We start from the raw sequence: 19,134 nt of genomic DNA, 5'->3' as shown, positions 1-19,134 counted from the left end.
GTGAAGGACAGGGAAGCCTCAGTCAGTTCAGTTGCTCAGTCATGTCCTACTCTTTATGACCCATAGACTGCAGCACACCTGATCTCCCTGTGCTAAGTGCCCTAATTTTTGGCTTTGATCCTGGGACAATTACAGTTACCAAAATATGTAATGACTATCAGTGATAATGTAGGACAGTTGCTAAGGTCAAACACAAAGTTTTGAAAATCTCTATTTCAACTCCTTCACTTTACTGACTAATAAATTTGAGCTGAGGGATTAAGTGATGGTAGTTCCTACAGGTGGTCAGATCAGGCCTGACACTAATATCCCAGGGTCCCTTGACTTTTAATCTTAGGATTCCCATATTCACATCACATCATGTTACCACATTATTTTTTATGATTTTTCCAAAATTATTATTGGTGTGATTTAACAAAAAAACTCGATACTTTAGGTGGGGGAATGGATTGAGGGTGAAGAAACGTCTGAAAACTAAAGGTTACTGAGTTGACAAAATTTGAAAAGGTGTTAGCTTTGGGGATTAAATCTTTCTTCTGATACTGTTGCTAGGCTTTCTCCCTAAAAACCGTTGTCCCTTTTCTTCAAAATGATGTCTGGCAGGACCCCTATCCCTTGGGCCTGCAGTTTTCATCACAAATGAAGTCAGGCACATTCACCTCCATTTGCTCTTCTCCACCGTCAGGTCCAAACACCTGGGCCTGAGTGTCTGGGATTTTAGGCAGAAGAGCAGTCCTCTGGGATGGCACTCAGCCCCCAAGGGCATGCAAAGTTGGGGAGGAATAAGGTCTTGGAGAAGGCAATGGCAACCCATTCCAGTACTCTTGCCTGGAAAATCCCATGGACGGAGGAGCCTGGTAGGCTGCAGTCCATGGGGTTGCTTTCACTTTTCATTTCCATGCATTGGAGAAGGAAATGGCAACCCACTCCATTGTTCTTGCCTAGAGAATCCCAGGGATAGGGGAGCCTGGTGGGCTGCTGTCTATGGGGTCGCACAGAGTCGGACAAGACTGAAGCGACTTAGCAGCAGCAGCAAGGTCTTGGAGGAGAGGCCAAGACAACCTCTGCTAGCTGCCTGTGCCATATCCGGCTCTGGGCAGGCTACCTTTGCACAGGCCCTGAGGACTGCACCTCTAAACTCCAGGGGTTCTCGAACCTCCTGGAAGCTGGCGACTGTACTCTGTCCCAGGTTTCCTCATCCCAGGCCTGGCTTCGCTCCGACACGTGGACATCACATGTCGCAGCACGTGCTGCAGAAACCAGGCCACAGGTCTCCCATCACAGACGTGGAAGGGGGCACAGGCAGGTATTGGGGTGCCCCTTTGCAGCCGGGCTGTGGTGGAAATGACGGCTGCAGCCAGGAGGACAGTGAGGGCTCCAAAGGGCTGCTGCGGTAGTGTCTGCATGCCGGGCAGGTGGGCGGCCTCCACCGGGCACCTGACCTGCAGGTGGTCGAGGGCCACCCGGAGCCCCGCAGCCCCATGTGTAGTCTGCCCTTCCAGGAGAGCTGGTCCAGGTGAGGCCAGCACTCAGCGCAGTGGGCACAGGAGCCACAAATCCCCGAGAGCAGTCCTGTTGATGATGGAGAGAGAAAGGGATCTTTCCTCTTCATACTGGGCAAGGATGAAAATTGAACCAAGACAGTGTGAGTTATGGAGAATTACACCATGAGCCTGAAGGTAACTCTAAGCAGAATAAAAGTGAAAGTGAAAAAGTGGCTCAGTTGTGTCCGACTCTTTGCGACCCAATGGACTGTACAGTCCATGGAATTCTCCAGGCCAGAACACTGGAGTGGGTAGCCTTCCCTTCTGCAGGGGATCTTCCCAACCCAGGAATCGAACTGGGGTCTCCTGCATTACAGGCAGACTCTTTACCAACTGAGCTATCAGGGAAGCCCTACAGAATAAAGGTGCTGAGTTAAAAAAAAAAAAAACAACTTACTGATTTTGCCTCAGAGATGAAGCAATAACTATATGAAGGGGCGTATGCCCTTGACTTAGTTGTTTTTTCTTCTCACACGTGTGCTTCCTTGACATTCCATAAAGTGGTGGCCCAGTCTCCTTGTTATAGTACAGCATGGTATAGTTATCACTGCACGGGATGACCCCGTTCATTCGCTGTGCCTTCTCCTACTGTAATACAAGCTCTATGAGAGTGGCAATCCCACCTGTTTACTTACCACTGCCCCCAGTTTCTTGCACAGTGTCTGACGTGTTTACCAAACAAAAGCTTTTCAGACTTTGGCCTCCCAGAGGTGACACCCTTTCTCATGCTTGCATAGAGGCTTTGTGTTACTGCTTTTATAATATTTAATTGTAATTGTCTTTGAAACTGTTTTATATCCCCCACGACAGGGACTTTTCTTGTTCATGTTTGTGTCCCAGGTCCCTGGTATACAGTGGGCACTCAGATTTTGATTGAAAAGGTGAAAGCTGTCCATAATAGAATTTCCGATATATGAATCTTTTTCTAAATTTCTTAGACCATCTTAGAGTATTCCTCATATTGTTATTGTCTTCTTTTTCTTTCTGCTCTTGAAAGTCACTCACTCCAACTAAGAGAGGCAGTATGTTGAAGAGAATTCAAAATTTTGAAAACAGAATCTAGACAAGAGTCTTTGCCCTGCCACTTCCTCGGTGGGGATACTTTATAAATTCCTCAGAGCTTGATTCATCAAGCTGGTACAGAGATAAAGAATCCGCCTGCTAATGCAGGAGATGTAAGAGATGCAGGTTCAATTTTGGCTTGGCAAGATTCCCTGGAGTAGGAAATGGCCACCCACTCCAGTGTTCTTGCCTGAAAAATTCCATGGACAGAGAAACCTGGCAGGCTATATTATATGGGGTTGCAAAGAGTCTGACACAGCTGAGCAGTTGAGTACACATACACAGGTAGACATAGTAGAACTTATGTATGGCCCACAAAATCCCTCTGTTTTCTATCTTTAAATAGAATCTGAAGAAATAATCTGGCTTTACTACATCCTTTAAAAGAAAAACAAAGCTTGCTTTTCCAATCTTTTAACTGCCTAGATAATGCATTTTAGATATGTTTAATTTGGGGTTTTATCAACTTGTTTGTGTGAAAATTGAGTACTAACTGCAAACTGATGGTGATGGTTTAGTCACTAAGTCGTGTCTGTCTCTTATGACCCCATGGGCTGTAGCCCACCAGGCTCCTCTGTCCATGGGATTCTCCAGGCAAGAATACTGGAGTGGGTTGCCATTTCCTTCTCCAGGGGATCTTCCTGACCCAGGGATCGAACCCAGGTCTCCCGCATTGCAGGCAGATTTTTTTCCCAGCTGAGCCACAAGGAAAGGCCAAGAATATAGGAGTGGGTAGCCTATCCTTTCTTCAGCAGATCCTCCTGATCCAGGAATCAAACCCAGGTCTCCTGCATTGCAGGCAGATTCTTTACCAACTGAGCTATGAGGGAAGCCACCAACTACAAACTGGGCAGATGCAGTTGAAGTCATTGGTCGAGGGGACTTCATTTTAAAATAAAGGGCATTGTTATTATAAGTATTATCTATAGTCTTCATTGTTTAGGACTATAGGCAATTTATTATATTTTAATTTGTAAGAATTATTTTTATACAAGTTACCTTAGATACACTTATGAGGATTTGTTGGTGCTGACTGAACACCAATGTTGTCTTGTGGCAAATTTAGATAAATTTGCACATGGTGAATTATATCTTGTCTGGGCTCAGCTCTAAAGAAATCTCATCAACTTGCTGTAGATGTGTTGTGCCAAAGAAAGAGTGGAATGCATTCTTTAGTGTTTTAATTTTTAGCTCAGGACAGTTTTCTTTTTTATACCTATGTAGAATTACATGGAATGACCAATTTTTAATTTTTTATCTTGTTTGAATATTATTTTGACCAGGGAGATCTACTTAAGCATCTAGGCAATTAAGCTGTACATTCTGTGACTACAGGGGAAGGGACCAAAATACAAAATCTGTTTTTAGTCATGCCTGGCAGACGCTACAACATGAAGTAGATGAATCTGAGAATCTAACCAAAGGCCGTAAAAATATGTGGACTATGGACACTTAAATGTGTTTAATATTGCTTTTCCTGAAAGGTTGCAATTTTAGGTTGCCTATTTCCAAGGTGAAGATGTCTATCAGAAGATACGTAGCTGCTCAAAAACTCTTATTTGCAATTATGTCTACAGATTTGATGAGGGAGCTGTAAGAAAAGATTTAAGTCTAAAACATAAATTTATATCATAACTTTTCTCAGGCTAAAATAAGATCTTTTCAATCAGAAGAATATTTTATCTTATATGTAGTTACTTTTTTCAAGTGTTATATAGAATACAGTTGTGAAACATTCACTTCAAAATCTGAGCAAGTTGCTAATGAAAGAAATGGCTTTTTTGGTCCATAGAAGATAACAAATTGTTTGATTCTGTTCCATGGGATGTGAGTTCCAGTAGAGCAACTGTTTTCATCTATTTTATTCACTACGCTATCACTAATAGTTGTTTAATGACTGAAGGACATACCCTTACCATTATTACTGGAATAACCTTAGTGATAATTTTTTACCAAAGTTGTTACAGCAGTTTGTTCATTGGGTTATTTCCTTTCATTGTTTTTATTAAATATTGAGAAGATACATTTATAAATTGCTGCAAGAGATAAAGATTGTAATACTTTGACACCTGACACATAAGTTTTAGAAAATATACACTGCCATTACCTTCGGAATCCTTGTATGCCTTTGTCCAATCCCATCTCTTCCTTCCTCAGAGGTTGTAAGCACCATCCTGAATTTTATGTTTATGCTTCCCTTGGTTTTTTCTCTATAGTTTTACCACACGTATGTGTATGCCTAATACATTGCTTAGTTTTGAGTGGTTTTGAACTTCATATAAGTAGAATAATGCTTGACTTTTTTTTCTGTATCTTGCTTTTCCCATTCAAAATTACTGCATTACTGCAATTCATTCATTCATGATGTTGCATGTAGCTATAATTCATTCAGGTTTACTGCTGTAGAGTAACCATAATGGAGCTGTTATGATTTGTTTATTAATTTTGTAGTTGAAGAATGGATGTTTGGGTGGTTCACGATTTCTTGATATTACAATTAGTGCAGCACTGAGCATTCACATGGCCTGAGTCCTCCCTTGTAAAGCCCAAATAATGATGACAGCGGCCTTTGTCGTTCCTTCAAGCTGGCTTCTGTGTCCTCCTCATCAGTTCAGTTCAGTTCAGTCCGACTGAACTGACTCTTGTGTGTCCAACTCTTTGCGACCCCATGGGCTGCAGCATGCCAGGCCTCCCTGTCTACGACCAACTCCCGGAGTTTACCCAAACTCATGTCCATTGAGTCGGTGATGCCATCCAACCATCTCATCCTCTGTCATCCCCTTCTCCTCCAGCCCTCAATCTTTCCCAGCATCAGGGTCTTTTCAAATGAGTTAGCTCTTCTCATCGCGTGGCCAAAGTATTGGAGTTTCAGCTTCAACATCGGTCCTTCCAATGAAGATTCAGGACTTATTTCCTTTAGGATGGACTGGTTGGATCTCCTTGCAGTCCAAGGGACTCTCAAGAGTCTTCTCCAACACCACAGTTCAAAAGCATCAATTCTTTGGCGCTCAGCTTTCTTTAGAGTCCAGCTCTCACATTGATACATAACTACTGGAAAAACCATAGCCTTGACTAGATGGACCTTTGTTGGCAAAGTAATGTCTCTGCTTTTGAATATGCTATCTAGGTTGGTCATAACTTTCCTTCCAAGGAGTAAGTGTCTTTTAATTTTATGGCTGCAATCACCATCTGCAGTGATTTTGGAGCCCAGAAAAATAAAGTCAGCCACTATTTCCACTGTTTCCCCGTCTATTTCCCATGAAGTGATGGGACCAGATGCCATGATCTTTGTTTTCTGAATGTTGAGCTTTAAGCCAACTTTTTCACTCTCCTCTTTCACTTTCATCAAGAGGCTTTTGAGTTCCTCTTCACTTTCTGCCATAAGGGTGGTGTCATCTGCATATCTGAGGTTATTGAGATTTCTCCCAGCAATCTTGATTCCAGCTTGTGCTTCTTCCAGTCCAGCATTTCTCATGATGTACTCTGCATATAAGTTAAATAAGCAGGGTGACAATATACAGCTTTGAGGTACTCCTTTTCCTATTTGGAACCAGTCTGTTGTTCCATGTCCAGTTCTAACTGTTGCTTCCTGACCTGCATATAGGTTTCTCAAGAGGCAGGTCAGGTGGTCTGGTATTCCCATCTCTTGAAGAATTTTCCACAGTTTATTGTTATCCTCCTCATCAGTTCAGTTCAGTTCAGTCACTCAGTCGTGCCCCACTCTTTGCGATAGGGCCCCATTAATCTTCAAAAAGCTTTCTTCCTTTCTGGCCTGAGACCTCCCTGCTTCATCTTGTATTTCTGCTGATGCAGACTTCTATCAGCTATTTCTTCAAAGAGTCCTGGTTCCTAGTAGGAGGGTGGGGTACTTTAAAGCCTAGAATCCCAGTGGTGAAGGTGAAGGTGAAGTCACTCAGTCGTGTCCGACTCTTTGGGACCCTATGGACTGTAGCCTACCAGGCTTCTCCGTCCATGGGATTCTCCAGGCAAGAATACTGGAGTGGGTTACCATTTCCTTCGCCAGAGGATCTTCCCGACCCAGGGATCGAACCCGGGTCTCCCGCGTTGGAGGCAGACGCTTTAACCCCTGAGACACCAGGGAAGCCCCAGAATCTGGCTCTTAGATGTGCCGTTTTCTACTGGGGTAGGGGGTGGGGGGCAGTGTTTCTAACTGTATTGCTAGAAAAAAGGTATTTTTAAAAATCATGAGTTTAAAAAAAAAATCATGAGTTTATGATGATCTTGTCCATTCTGTTTAACATTATGGTGTTTTACTTTGTTCTTTGATTTTTTTTTAATTTCAGAGTTTTACTGTATTGCACTAAAGGAGCAGCAGGATGGTTATACAGTGTTCTCGCTCATTCAGTTTTGAAAATCTAAACTACTTGCAAATTCTTAAGAATACCTTTACCACCAGATTAGAATGTTAAGTATAATAACCAATTTCTTAATAAGTAAAGTCTCACAAATTGAAACACATTTAAAATAGCTTTAAATGCATTCTTCACAAGTAAGTCAGCACAAATTTTTGTATCATGTTCACTCATGCTTAAGAATTAAAGCAAGTATATTACTCTGATGGAAATATGGGGAAATCTCTCATTCATGCAATATACAGGGATAATATTTCAAGTTGAAGTGAAAAAAATCTCTTATTTTTTTAATGTATCCATATATAATCACCTACATGATAGATAAAGAAACCTATGAAGTTTCCCAAAAGTCAGATATATATTTTCAGTTTATTTGAAGCAACTGATTATCTACAACTAATTTATAACTAAATGGGATTTCAATAAAACAAAAATGAGCCCTATGAGTTCCTATAATCAAAAAGCTTCCAATGGACTAAGGACAAGAAATCATTAATGCAATCATTCCAAGGATTATGGTTGTTCCTTAAGGTACTTCCCTGGTGGCTCAGACGGTAAAGCGTCTGCCTACAATGAGGGAGACCTGGGTTCAATCCCTGGGTTGAGAAGATCCTCTGGAGAAGAAAATGGCAACCCACTCCAGTATTCTTGCCTGGAAAATCCCATGGATGGAGGAGCCTGGTGGGCTACAGTCCATCAGGTCACAAAGAGTCAGACATGACTGAGTAACTTCACTTTCACTTTCTTTCACTTTGAGTACAAGTTCAAACCTGCCAATACCAGAGGTATAGAGGTATCATTTTATATTAATTTACACATAATTCCATTTAAGTTCTTTATCAGAGTATAATATATGAAAAGGGCTTCCCTGGTGGCTCAGATGATAAAGAATCTACCTGCAGTGCAAGAGATTCAGGTTCAATCCCTGGGTTGGAAAGATCCCTTGGAGAAGGGAATGGCAGCCTACTCCAATATGAAAAGTCTTTCCACAAGCAAAAAAAAAAGGTGGGGGGGATATTACTCAGCCCTCAAAAAGAATGAAATGATGCCATTTGAGATAACATGGAGGGACCTAGAGACCATCATACTCAGTGGAGTAAATCAGACAGAATAAGACACATATCATGTGATAACACATATGTGGAATCTTAAAATATGATATGAATACAAATGAACTTATTTTAAAACAGGAATAAACTCACAGACATAAAAAGCAAACTTATGGTTACCAAAGGGGAAAGGAAGGGAAGGGATAAATTAGGAATTTAGGATTAACAAATACACACTACTATATATAAAACATTGGGCTTGTCAGAAATTTCATTCAGGTTTTTCTGTACTGGTATGAACTTTTTGGTGAACCCAATAAATAAAAACAAGGGTCTTACTATATAGTACAAGGAGCTATATTCAATATCTTGTAATAGCCTATAATGGAAAATAATCTGAAAAAATAACTTGCATACACACACACATACAGATGAATCACTTTACAGTATAACTGAAACATTGAAAATCAACTATACTTCAATTAAAAATGTAAACCCACTCAAATCATTTGTAGGTCTTGTAACCAATTTGATATGAAAGTAATTTTTTTCCAATTTGTTTTCGATTTTTAGTTGGGGATTACTTTTTAGAAGTAAATATTTGAAAAAATTTACGTATATAGTCTTTCGATCTTTACTGCATTGTATGTTTTCACTTACGCATCAGTACTAAATCCAAGAACTTGTACACTTTTAATTTTCTATTCTCATATATATAGAATAATAGGCTGCAGTTAATCTACTCAGTACTATTTAGCAACAAAAGTGTAAAGGAAAATCAAAGACAAGCATTCTCAGTGTATCTATTTCCCTATAGAGCTCATCTTGAATTAATTCAGTTAATTATTTAGGTTCTGCCACTATAAGGGAAACTCAGTTAAAATGTAGTACTTTGTACATGGAGAACACACATTTTCTTCCCACGGTGTTTAATAAACATTATTGTTTGTATGTGATGTATCTTAAGTGTTTTGCATTTACATTTCAGTTAATTGACTCTACGAAGACTTTGGTAGGGCTTCCCTGGTGGCTCAGAGGGTAAGGAATCCACCTGCAGTGCAGGAGACCTGGATTGGAAAGATTGATCCCTGGATTGGGAAGATCCCCTGGAGAAGGGAAAGGCAACCCACCCCAGTATACTTGCCTGGAGAATTCCACGGGCAGAGGAGCCTTGCAGACTATTATAGTCCATGGGGTTGCAAAGAGTCAGACACAACTGAGTGACTCACACAGACACACACAGACTTTTTTTTCCCAGTTTCATAATTTATTATATAAATTGAGTATCACACGATGAGTTCACATTAGCTTCTTCAAGCGTGGGAACTTAACACATAATGTACAGTTCACAATCTGTTTATGTTGCTTTTACAGCTAGAGTTTTTTTAGACCTTCACTTGAAGTCTAAGAATGTCAAAGCAATACCTCTGTATGTGGCCAGCACACAATTCATTCTCCCTGTGAGGGTGTAAGAGTTACAATATTTTTTGATACCAGTGAAACGGAACTAGGCATCAGTTTCTGGACCCCCATGATTTCAGTCTTCCAAAAGGCTCAAACTCCACGGCCTGTGTCCTTCACAGTAAGCCGCTGCCCCTCAGTCCCTCTGGAAGATTCCACCTCCCCCTAATGCATTCAATCATTAACATGGACTTTGTTAATGATTAAAATTTTCATCCTGCCCAAGACATAAGTAACAAATTGCAGGAGGATTCTTTACCTGCTGAGCCATCAGGGGAGCCCCATTAAGGACATATTTTTGTAAAACTGTAAAAGCATTATCACGTATTGGGAATATAAACTTGAGCCAACCAAAGACCCTGAGCTCATGAAGTTTATATTGTGATGTAGGAAACAGACAACAGGAAATCTGACCTTCCCAGTTTCCTATCATTTAACCAACCTCAGAAGTTCCTAAACTGCATGGCAATACCACTGTTGCTAATTCTGTCCTCGGTGTGGTCTATCATTTTACTGTAACTATCTGAAGACTTCCATCAGGCTTTCCAGGTCTACTTCATATTAATGGTACTCAACTGGAATTGTAGAATATAGTTATTAAGTCATTTTAAAGGAGAAGCAAAATGTGTGTTTTTGTGTGTGTGTGTATATATATCTTTGAAAATCTGTATTTACAAGATATTAGCAGGTATTTATTTTTCATGTTAAAAAGATGATTACTGGTGGGGATGTAAACTGATAGTGACATAGCCAATATGGAGAACAGTATGGAAGTTCCTTTAAAAAGTAAAAATAGGACTACCATATGATCCAGAAACCCCACTACTGCATATACCCAGAGAAAACCATAATTCAAAACTATACCTGATTCCAGTGTTTACTGAAGCACTGTTTATAATAGCCAGGACATGGAAGCAACCTAAATGTCCATTGACAGATGAATCCATAAGGAACATGTGGTACAGATATACAATGGCATATTACTCAGCCAAAAAAGGAATGAAACACTCATTCACAGAGATGTGGATGGACCGAGAGACTGTCCTACAGACTGAAGTAAGTCAGAGAGATAAAAACAGATATCATACAGATATCATAATATTAACACATACATGTGGAATCGAGGAAAATGGTATAAATAATCTTATTTGCAAAGCAGAAATAGACACACAGAGATAAAGACACATTGTATGAGGGAAGGGGGTGGTGATGGGATGGTTTGGGAGATCAAGATTGACATATATATACTACTATGTATAAAATAGATAATTAGAGCCCACTGTATAGCACAGAGAAATCTACTAGGTGTTCTGTGGTGACCTAAATGGAAGGGAAATCCAAAAAAAGGGATATATATACACACATATGGCTGATTCACTTTGTTGTATAGTGGAAACTGACACAGCAGTGTAAAGCAACTATATTCCAATAAAAAAGAGGATACTGTTAGACTAAAAGCTAAACATTTGCAGTCACTCTAAAGAAAGATGATTCTTTACCTTCCAGGAGGATTTATCTAGGGTTAGTTATTGTACTTTTAAAGACTAAAGTTCCCTTAGTACATTTCAAATAATTCAGTTTACAAACATCCTATTTACATGCAAGCTACCTCAAATTTTTAATTCAAATTTTTTAAGTATGGAATACTCAATCATGAGTTGTAAATAACAACAAATAACTAAAGATAGCCACTGACATTATTTCATCTTAGTCTATAATAATGTAATATATGTAAGGATATAGGCATAAAATATGATTAAATAAAGCCCCAATATTAAATATTATCAGGTATGGTCACAAATATAAGTAGGGAAAGATGGGATTTTTTTTTTTTTTTTTTTTACTTATCACCCTGTCTTTTTCCATTGCTTCCTTTGCAGGGAGAAGGCCATTAAGAAAAGACAAAAAGAATTTCATTAGAATAACTAACAACAGAGTCAGGTAAGCTTGGAGTATGGGAAATATTAACATGATATGTTTTCCTATAGATTTTTAAAAATTTTACAGGATGCCTAGGAGGATGAGACGGATGAAAAGAAAACCAGGTGAAACAATTGGGAGCTCAGACATTGAGGATGGGAGATGGAAAAAAGAATTCGGGAGTTGATGGGAGTGGAGAACACAGACGACCAAGAGAGAGAGAGAGGTCCTAACGGGTGTTACTCTGGTAGACTGTGATAGCCACGTGTCTTAATAGTGCAAATAAAGGGTTTCATTTTCATGTAGACTCCCAGTTCATGTGTTCATCACTGTCTAATAATATTTTCTTTCTGGCAGTAGATTTCACGTTCCAAATGGTAAGGGTATAGTTCTCTTTAGCATCAGCTTTCTGATGGAGGGAAGCAGGTGCTGTTCAGAGGCAGAGAGGTGGTGATGCTGTGATGGAGAGTGTTCTCAGAGAGGTGAGGACTGAGGACTGGGTGAAACCAGGTGGCAGGCACCACAAGCTAGAAGGATCCTAAGATGATCGTTTCTCTTTTCCTGGTAGTTCCCTTACACAGACCTCCAGCTGCCAGTTTTATGCTTGCTGAAGAAACCCATCTAGCTACAGTTAAATATAAAGGCTTCAAATTAAAATGGATTTGAGTTGACCAACTAGCTCATCCACACTAAAATATAACCTTTGCAACCCTGTGGACTGTAGCCTGCCAGGTTCCTCTGTCCATGGGATTCTCCAGGCAAGAATACAGGAGTGGGTTGCCATGCCCTCCTCCAGGGGATCTTCCCAACCCAGGGATTGAACCCAGCTCTCTCTAAGTCGACCTTCATTGGCAGGTGGTTCTTTACCACTGGTTCCACTTGGGAGGCCCAGAATATAAGCAAGTCTGCACGACATGCAGTTCCTTCCAGCTTTGACAAGGGGAAAATAATGGTTGTCTGAAGTGGGAAAGCACTCAAAAGGACAAGGATGAAGAAAACAGAAAGGTGAGATTTTGAAGAAGGCAAATCAAAGACTTCATGATTTTGCCTTGGTCTGACCTAGTGATCCTCATTTGGGTGAAGGGAAAACAGCCTGTGCAGAAGTCTCTTTCTGAGTTAACTGCTGGTGTTTCTTTCTCGCTTGGCATCAAAGGTGAAGCATTTCTTTTAAAGCGTATGCCAACTCTTTCCAAAGGGAGCTTTGTTCTCAGATGATCCAATAATTGAAGTATCACTGCAGAAATTGAGACAAAATTCAATCCCTATTGCAGAACTCCTTGGTGTGCTTCATTTTTAAATCTCATTTCTCCTCCCCTTGTGGCTCCAAACACACTCTTCCTCCTCTTAGGCCCAGAGTGATTTCAGAGGATTCTGTAGCAAGTTCTTAGAGGCCCATTGTGCAGTAACAAAGAATTCGGAACTGCGGGTTCTGTCCTCGCTTGCTTCCCTGAGTGGGAAGGCTACCCTCACCCCTCACTAATGGTAGAGAAGGATGGGAAGTGCCCAGGCCTGCAAGCTTGCTGTGAAGTAGGAACTCAACATGCCAATCAAACCTGTTGGGTGGATATGTGGGCAGGTGTTGAAGAACTTTTCTGGAAGAAGTATGCACACTATTCTTGTGAAGGGGATCGGGGTATGGAAACCGGGAGTTAAATCCCCAAGGTGGACGCAGCGTTCCATGTTCTTTTGAATTATGTCTAGGAGATTTTTAGTTAAGCATATTTTTACCCCCTAATTTCTTTTTGTCTTAGTTGAGGGGATCCAGAAAGTAATCATGGACCTTATAGATGAGTTTAAAGATGAATTCCCTACCATCCTCAGATTATCACAGTCTAATCAGGTAATGTGATTTTATAACTTTGAAAAGGATTGTAAAACATATATTGTATTTTTAGTGTCATACCAATTACTGAATTTGTGATTATGAGATTAGTATTTGAAACATAGGAAAACATTCCTTTCACCTCAGAAAACACCACTTCAACTCTGACTCATTGGAAGGAGTCTATGTAAAGCAGAAAGATTGTGGGGCAAGGAAGTGAGGCAGATAGAGGGATTAAGTTTAAGGACAATCACTGTACCTTTAGATTGGAAATCTAGAACATTCTCATAGCTATAGTTGCAACATAGTTTATTTAAGATTTGCTTAATGTAAAAATCAGAAAAATATCTAGATATACTTTGACTAAAATCTGTGGTAATTAAGTAAGTGAAGAAATATAACTGATAAAAATGATATCACGGGAGAGGTAACTATGGCACGAGTGTGTGTTTTAATGTGGCAAGAAAATAGTGATATCAATTTCAACAAAATATATATGCATATGTTTTAAACACCTGTTCCAAAAAAGGTTTAAGATAAGATACGGGAATGGAAGGAGCTAGGTAGAGAATCATAAAGACATTTGGTCAGGAAAAGGTAACATTTGTTTAGGGGACACATGTAACCTAATTTACTCAAAAGTACACAACTCTTACTGGAAGAATGGTTTCAGTCATTTTGGCCACAGTCAGAATAGAATATGTTGTAAAGTTATATGGTGCAGTAACAACCTGCTTATCCAGAAATCAGGCTTTTGGCAATATCAACATGAGGGACATAACACTAAAGGAAGGAAGGAAGCCAAAGAGTACTCCTGAGTAACACGGTAATCACAAAGTCTGTATATTTCGTTCCAAAGGAGAGGTGTTAGAGCAACCTTTAACCATTCATTAGGACAGCTGGCATTAGACATTTAATAAATCCTTTGCCTGGATCTGGAAGAAGGAAGACAGAGATACACAGGACAGCATTCCTTCAGTCAGTGAGCTTAACCTAATGGATACAGAGTTATAAACAAGTAATTGTGATGAAATATGGTACGAGGAATATACAATTTAGAGGAAGGAGTGACTCTACATACAGCAGTCAGAGAAGACTTCATAGAGGAAAGATGCTTACACTGGGTCTCAAAGGATGAATAGGAGTTTTCAAGTTGAAGAAAGGGATAAGGTAAGTGGGTAGGAACAGGGGAAAATATTCCAATGGAAGTACTGTCATGCCAAAAAAGTATGAAATGTTATACCATATTTCCAGAATGTCAAGTAAATTTGAATAAATGGCATCACCCTTAGGTCTTAACTTTGGGAAGGAGTGATACTGAAGTATAAGTATCTGGCTGCACAGTGGTAAGATGGCATCTAGATGGTGGTTGGCTAAGTAGGGTCGAATAAGTCTTAAGGCTCTAGTGGGCAAATCAGACTTTGTAATTCTATATTTTAGTCCTAGTAACGAATTGCTTCCTTTTATTTGTATTCCCATAGTCTTGGTATAAATTATTTTGAAACATGAGAGACTTTTCTTGGCCATGCTCTGGATTATTAAGGAAAGAGCTTCTTGGTCTAGGAGTTAAAATGGTTATGGCCAGCACAGTAGTGGCAGTAATTATTGAGAAAACGTCAAGGTAAAGTCAAGGAAGCCTAAGCCTGGAAAGCCCTGTTGTCCTTCCAAGCTGTGCTTCTCCACCATTGCCAACATTAGAGAAACTGGGTTTCATTTAATTAAAGCTGCAACTTTCTTTACAGTTTCCTTCATCTCTTCCTACCCTCTACATAGCCTCATTATCACTGGAGCCATAAATACACTTTATGGTGAAATAGATTGATATTCTGATCCCCAAAGAACTCTTAAGTTCCTATTTCCAACTCACTGAAGCCATTTCCTTATAAGAACCACACCCCATCTTTGCAACGAAGAATATGAACATAGTTAAAATTATTTTATTTCTGATTTTCAAAGCACATTGTTCTTTTTCTACCATTTACTCTGAAGAACATATTGCTGAGATTGGCAGGAAACCTGAGTAGTTAGGGGACATTGTAGCACACTGAAGTTATTTGCTCTCCAAAAATAAATTATCCAGAAAACAAGGCCAATATTTTGTCCCTAACTAGGTTATTGTTAAAAGGCAGATTGTAAATATTGCAGATTTTATTTCTAGTATTGTCTGTAGTTCCCAAACATCCTGAAAGGATGATCCTGATTTTAAGACTACTTAGAGGGCTTTAGTAATTGGACTGTATTTTAAATCTCTAAATTTTGTGATTAGTATTTAAATCTTTTTTTTTTTAAAAAACTTCAGGCACCTATTTAGGAAAAAGTCATGTTCCTGGCCTGGGGTAAAAAAAAAAAAAAGATTTGATGGTAGTGATGGTAGAATTTTTATAGAAGAATATACCCAGAATAATGGTTATTAAATAATTCTTCATAGCTAAAGATTTTTAAGGACATTGTTTCCACCCCACCACCACCAGGGCTGGGGAAAGTTAATTTTAGAATTCTGGCTTGAGGTTCTGGCCTCTGAGGTCTTGTATTGTCCACTCCTTCCCTTCGAACTAGCCCAGACCCCAAAACCTTCAGTATCCACATCTTTTAGTAAAAAGTAAGTTTTTAAGGTTTACACTTGCAAATTGCAAGTGATTTCTATAAGAGGATTTTAAAATACTAAACTTTTTAAGTTTGAACAAATAAAAAATGCAGCTATAATTAGGGAATTAAAATTTTTTAGTTCAAATAATCTTTACTTGGATGAGAGAAATTTTTTATGGTATGTAAGATCAAATTTACTTATGAAAAGTAGTTACATAACCCCCTTTTTTGGTCACTATCTTGCATTTAACTACGTACTACAAAACTGAGGATTGTAGACAGAGCACATTAGAATCCATGCAAAAACTGGATTTTTACAGCTGTAGATACGTTTTTCTGAACTCTATGCTTCTTTTTTTTTCTTTAAACGTGGTACGAAAAGTGCTGGTATGACCAAACCAATTTTCTTTGCCCAATGTGCAGCAAACCTAATGCTGAGATGCTGAAATTTGCAGCAGAGAAGGGGTTTATTCATAAGACAGCCAAGTGAGGAGACAGAACACATCTCAGATCCATCTCCCCAAAGGCAAGGGGCTTGGGATGTATATGGTGAAGAGTGTAGGGTAGTCAGAGGTGCAAGTGAAGGTGTTTGGAGGCAGGAAAAAGGTGAGCTAAGGTCTGCTGTCTGTAGGCATATCAGAGTTATACGCTTCTTCATGGGATGCCTGTTGAGAAAATGTTGATGTTAGCATGAACTGAGGGTGCAGCTTTTGGCCCCCTGATGTCAAAAAGTTACCCATTGCACACCCAAGCAGGCCAGTTGAATGATCATGTGATCTTGACTAGTTTGAACTGGGAAAGATTAGCTCCATGTTCCTGAAGCAACCATTACTAGCAAGCCCTATGTCAGAGGTGTTACCTATAGGAGGCAGTTAAAGAAGTCTTGTGATATATTTGTCTAAGCCAGTGACACTTGGAAGGTACACAATTTGCAGGAACAGTCAAGGCAAGCTTGACCAGTGAAGGCAGATCAGTGAAGCAGAGAGTGTTTTGTTTTGTTCTGTCTTGTCTTTTTTTAAAAAAACAAGTACTTCCCTGCTCTTCTGTAAGACTAGCTCAGGAATTGTTAGTCACCAGTGTCTGTTAACGCTATGGGGTACATCTTCAGAGTGGGCTTTTTAACCCCATGGGGCACAGTTTCACTGGGGATGTACCAGTGATGTCTGGAAATTGCTTGTATTGGTATATATAGGGGTTTCTAAGTATAATGAGAGTAGAACTGTAGCTAGAGTGTTCTGTAATTCAGTTGTGTTTTTCTCCTTGCTGAGTTTTTTGTTTTTGTGGGGTACTATCATTATTGGGAAAGTTGCAGAGCACATTGTGTACTGAAAACTTCCTAGATGGTTTCTTACTTAATATTTCCTATATTTTTCCAATGTTTCTCAACATTAACTTGTTATATTTTTCATTCATTCATTTGAATAAATATATTTACAGAGCATCTACTGCTTGACAGTCACTATTCCAGGCACTGGCGAAGGATCAGTGAGCCAAACGGATATAAAACACTGCTGCCATAAAACTTACATCCTAAAATAATACACCCCCAAACTTATATCCTAGTCAAGTATAAGAACAATAAACAAGGAAAATAAACTACATATTATGTTAATAGTAGATCTTAAGCAGAAGAAAACATAGCCGAGAAGGGGTGTGAAGTGTAAGGGCGGGATGGGGGAACAGTTGATGGGTAAGGTAGGGTGACCAAGGGGGTCTTAGTGAAAAGGTCATTCTTGAATTGAGACTTGAAGGAAGTGAGGGAGCAAACCTTGGTGTGCTTGAGGACTAGATTGGCACCGTTAGTCCAGAGTCCCTGCGATGGGGGTCTACTTAACAAGCTCGACAAGTAATAAAAGAGGACAAGGGAGAGAAAAAGACGATGAGGCCAGGGAGGTGAAGGAAAGGCAGTCTTCGCAGACCATTGTAGGTACTCAGGTGCTCACTGAGTGCATCAGGAGGCCACTGCTTGAGGACAAAAGCAAGATCGGGTCTGACGTAAGTTTTAATTATATCTCTCTGGCTGATGTGTTGAGGAACAGAAAGAAAGTAGGTGAGGGTGGAAGCAGGGAGTCCACTGAGGAGGCTAATTTTCAAGTCTGGAGAAAAGATGATAGTGGCATGTGAACATTAATGGAATGAGTTGTTGGTACTGGGGCTGGTGAGAAGTGGTCAAATTCTGGGGCTATTCAGAGAAAGAATTGAATAAGACTTGCTGACAGACTGGTTTCAGAGATGTAGGGTAGTAAAAAGCCAGTGTTACTAGAAATTGGAGTTCAGCATTACAACTGCTGATGACAGAAAAATGGGCACCACTCTGGAAAAAAAGAAAAGAGGAAAGCAGGATGTGTATTCAAAGATTGGAGCTCAAATAGTGGAATCTGGAGCAGGATCCTTGAGTCACTCTGATTGATGCTAAGTTTCTTTGGTAAACGGTCTTTAAGTCCCTTGTTTATCCCTGAGGTGGTGGTGGTTGGGAGTTAGACTTTCTTTTCTGACATTTGGTGGTATGCTCAGACGATGATGACAAAAAGAATCATCTGAATGTGTATACTTTGCAACAGATTCCAGGATGGTTAGGCCGAGGGTCAAAAAATTTTAGAAAGAAAAGAAAGAAATGAGGACTTCTTAATTTGGGTTCAACATTTAAATTTACACATGTGGTTTGGTAAGAAACTACATAGCATAAAGTGAAAAGAAAGTGAAGTTGTTCAGTCGTGTCCGACTCTGCGACCCCATGGACTGCAGCCCACCAGGCTCCTCCGTCCATGGGATTTTCTAGGCAAAAGTACTGGAGTGGGGTACCATTTCCTTGATAGCAGACAAAAAGGAAAAGCTGGTACTTCAATGAGGAAGAACCTTTTATTTAAAATTTTCTGTTAGAGCTAATTTAAAAAGTAACGCACTGAAAGTAAGAGTGAATTGGAACCATCAGCATAAACTGGTGACTTTTTTTTTTTTTAAAAAGAATGTCTCTTTCTGCATTTTAAAAAATATAAGTAACCTTTTCTCTGCTGTCAACTTTGTATTCTCAGAGCCATGAAGAACCACTCAACATGCACTCCTGTGCCCAGATTTGGTTTCTAACACTGTTCTTCTTAAAAGCAATGATGGTCTTCTTGGGAACAAATTGATTCCATGTTTTGTGGTAGGGAAAATAAAAGGAATCAGAAACATCTTGTTAAAAAGTAATAATTCTTTCAGTTATCTAGGAAAGTATCAAAATGCCTTCCTTAGGCATTTTAAAATGGAAGCAGAGTCATCAAATTGTAACCATTAAAGCATTAAAGGAAACAAAGATGATATTAATTAGGAAGAGA

The 19,134-nt window shown here is 39.6% G+C and overlaps 1 protein-coding gene and 1 pseudogene across 9 annotated transcripts in view; one reads left to right on the top strand and one right to left on the bottom strand.

The window, feature by feature from the left end:
• SPATA9 (spermatogenesis associated 9) overlaps nucleotides 1–19,134 on the top strand; it is a 60,318-nt gene that overhangs the window by 20,625 nt on the left and 20,559 nt on the right. Inside the window, exons 2-4 of one of the 9 annotated variants that reach the window (XM_024994575.2) lie at nucleotides 11,370–11,430; nucleotides 12,265–12,414; nucleotides 13,161–13,249. In XM_024994575.2, coding sequence (XP_024850343.1) covers nucleotides 13,184–13,249 — 66 coding nt within the window. In that variant the 5' untranslated portion in view covers nucleotides 11,370–11,430; nucleotides 12,265–12,414; nucleotides 13,161–13,183. 9 annotated transcript variants of the gene reach the window in all.
• LOC100296252 (ATP synthase membrane subunit K, mitochondrial-like) lies at nucleotides 7,399–9,553 on the bottom strand (annotated as a pseudogene).

The sequence above is a fragment of the Bos taurus genome, chromosome 7 (assembly GCF_002263795.3).
Source record: "Bos taurus isolate L1 Dominette 01449 registration number 42190680 breed Hereford chromosome 7, ARS-UCD2.0, whole genome shotgun sequence".
NCBI classification, from domain to species: Eukaryota; Metazoa; Chordata; class Mammalia; order Artiodactyla; family Bovidae; genus Bos; species Bos taurus.
Note: the sequence above shows the minus strand (reverse complement) of the source record. Positions and strands in the feature narration are given on the sequence as shown.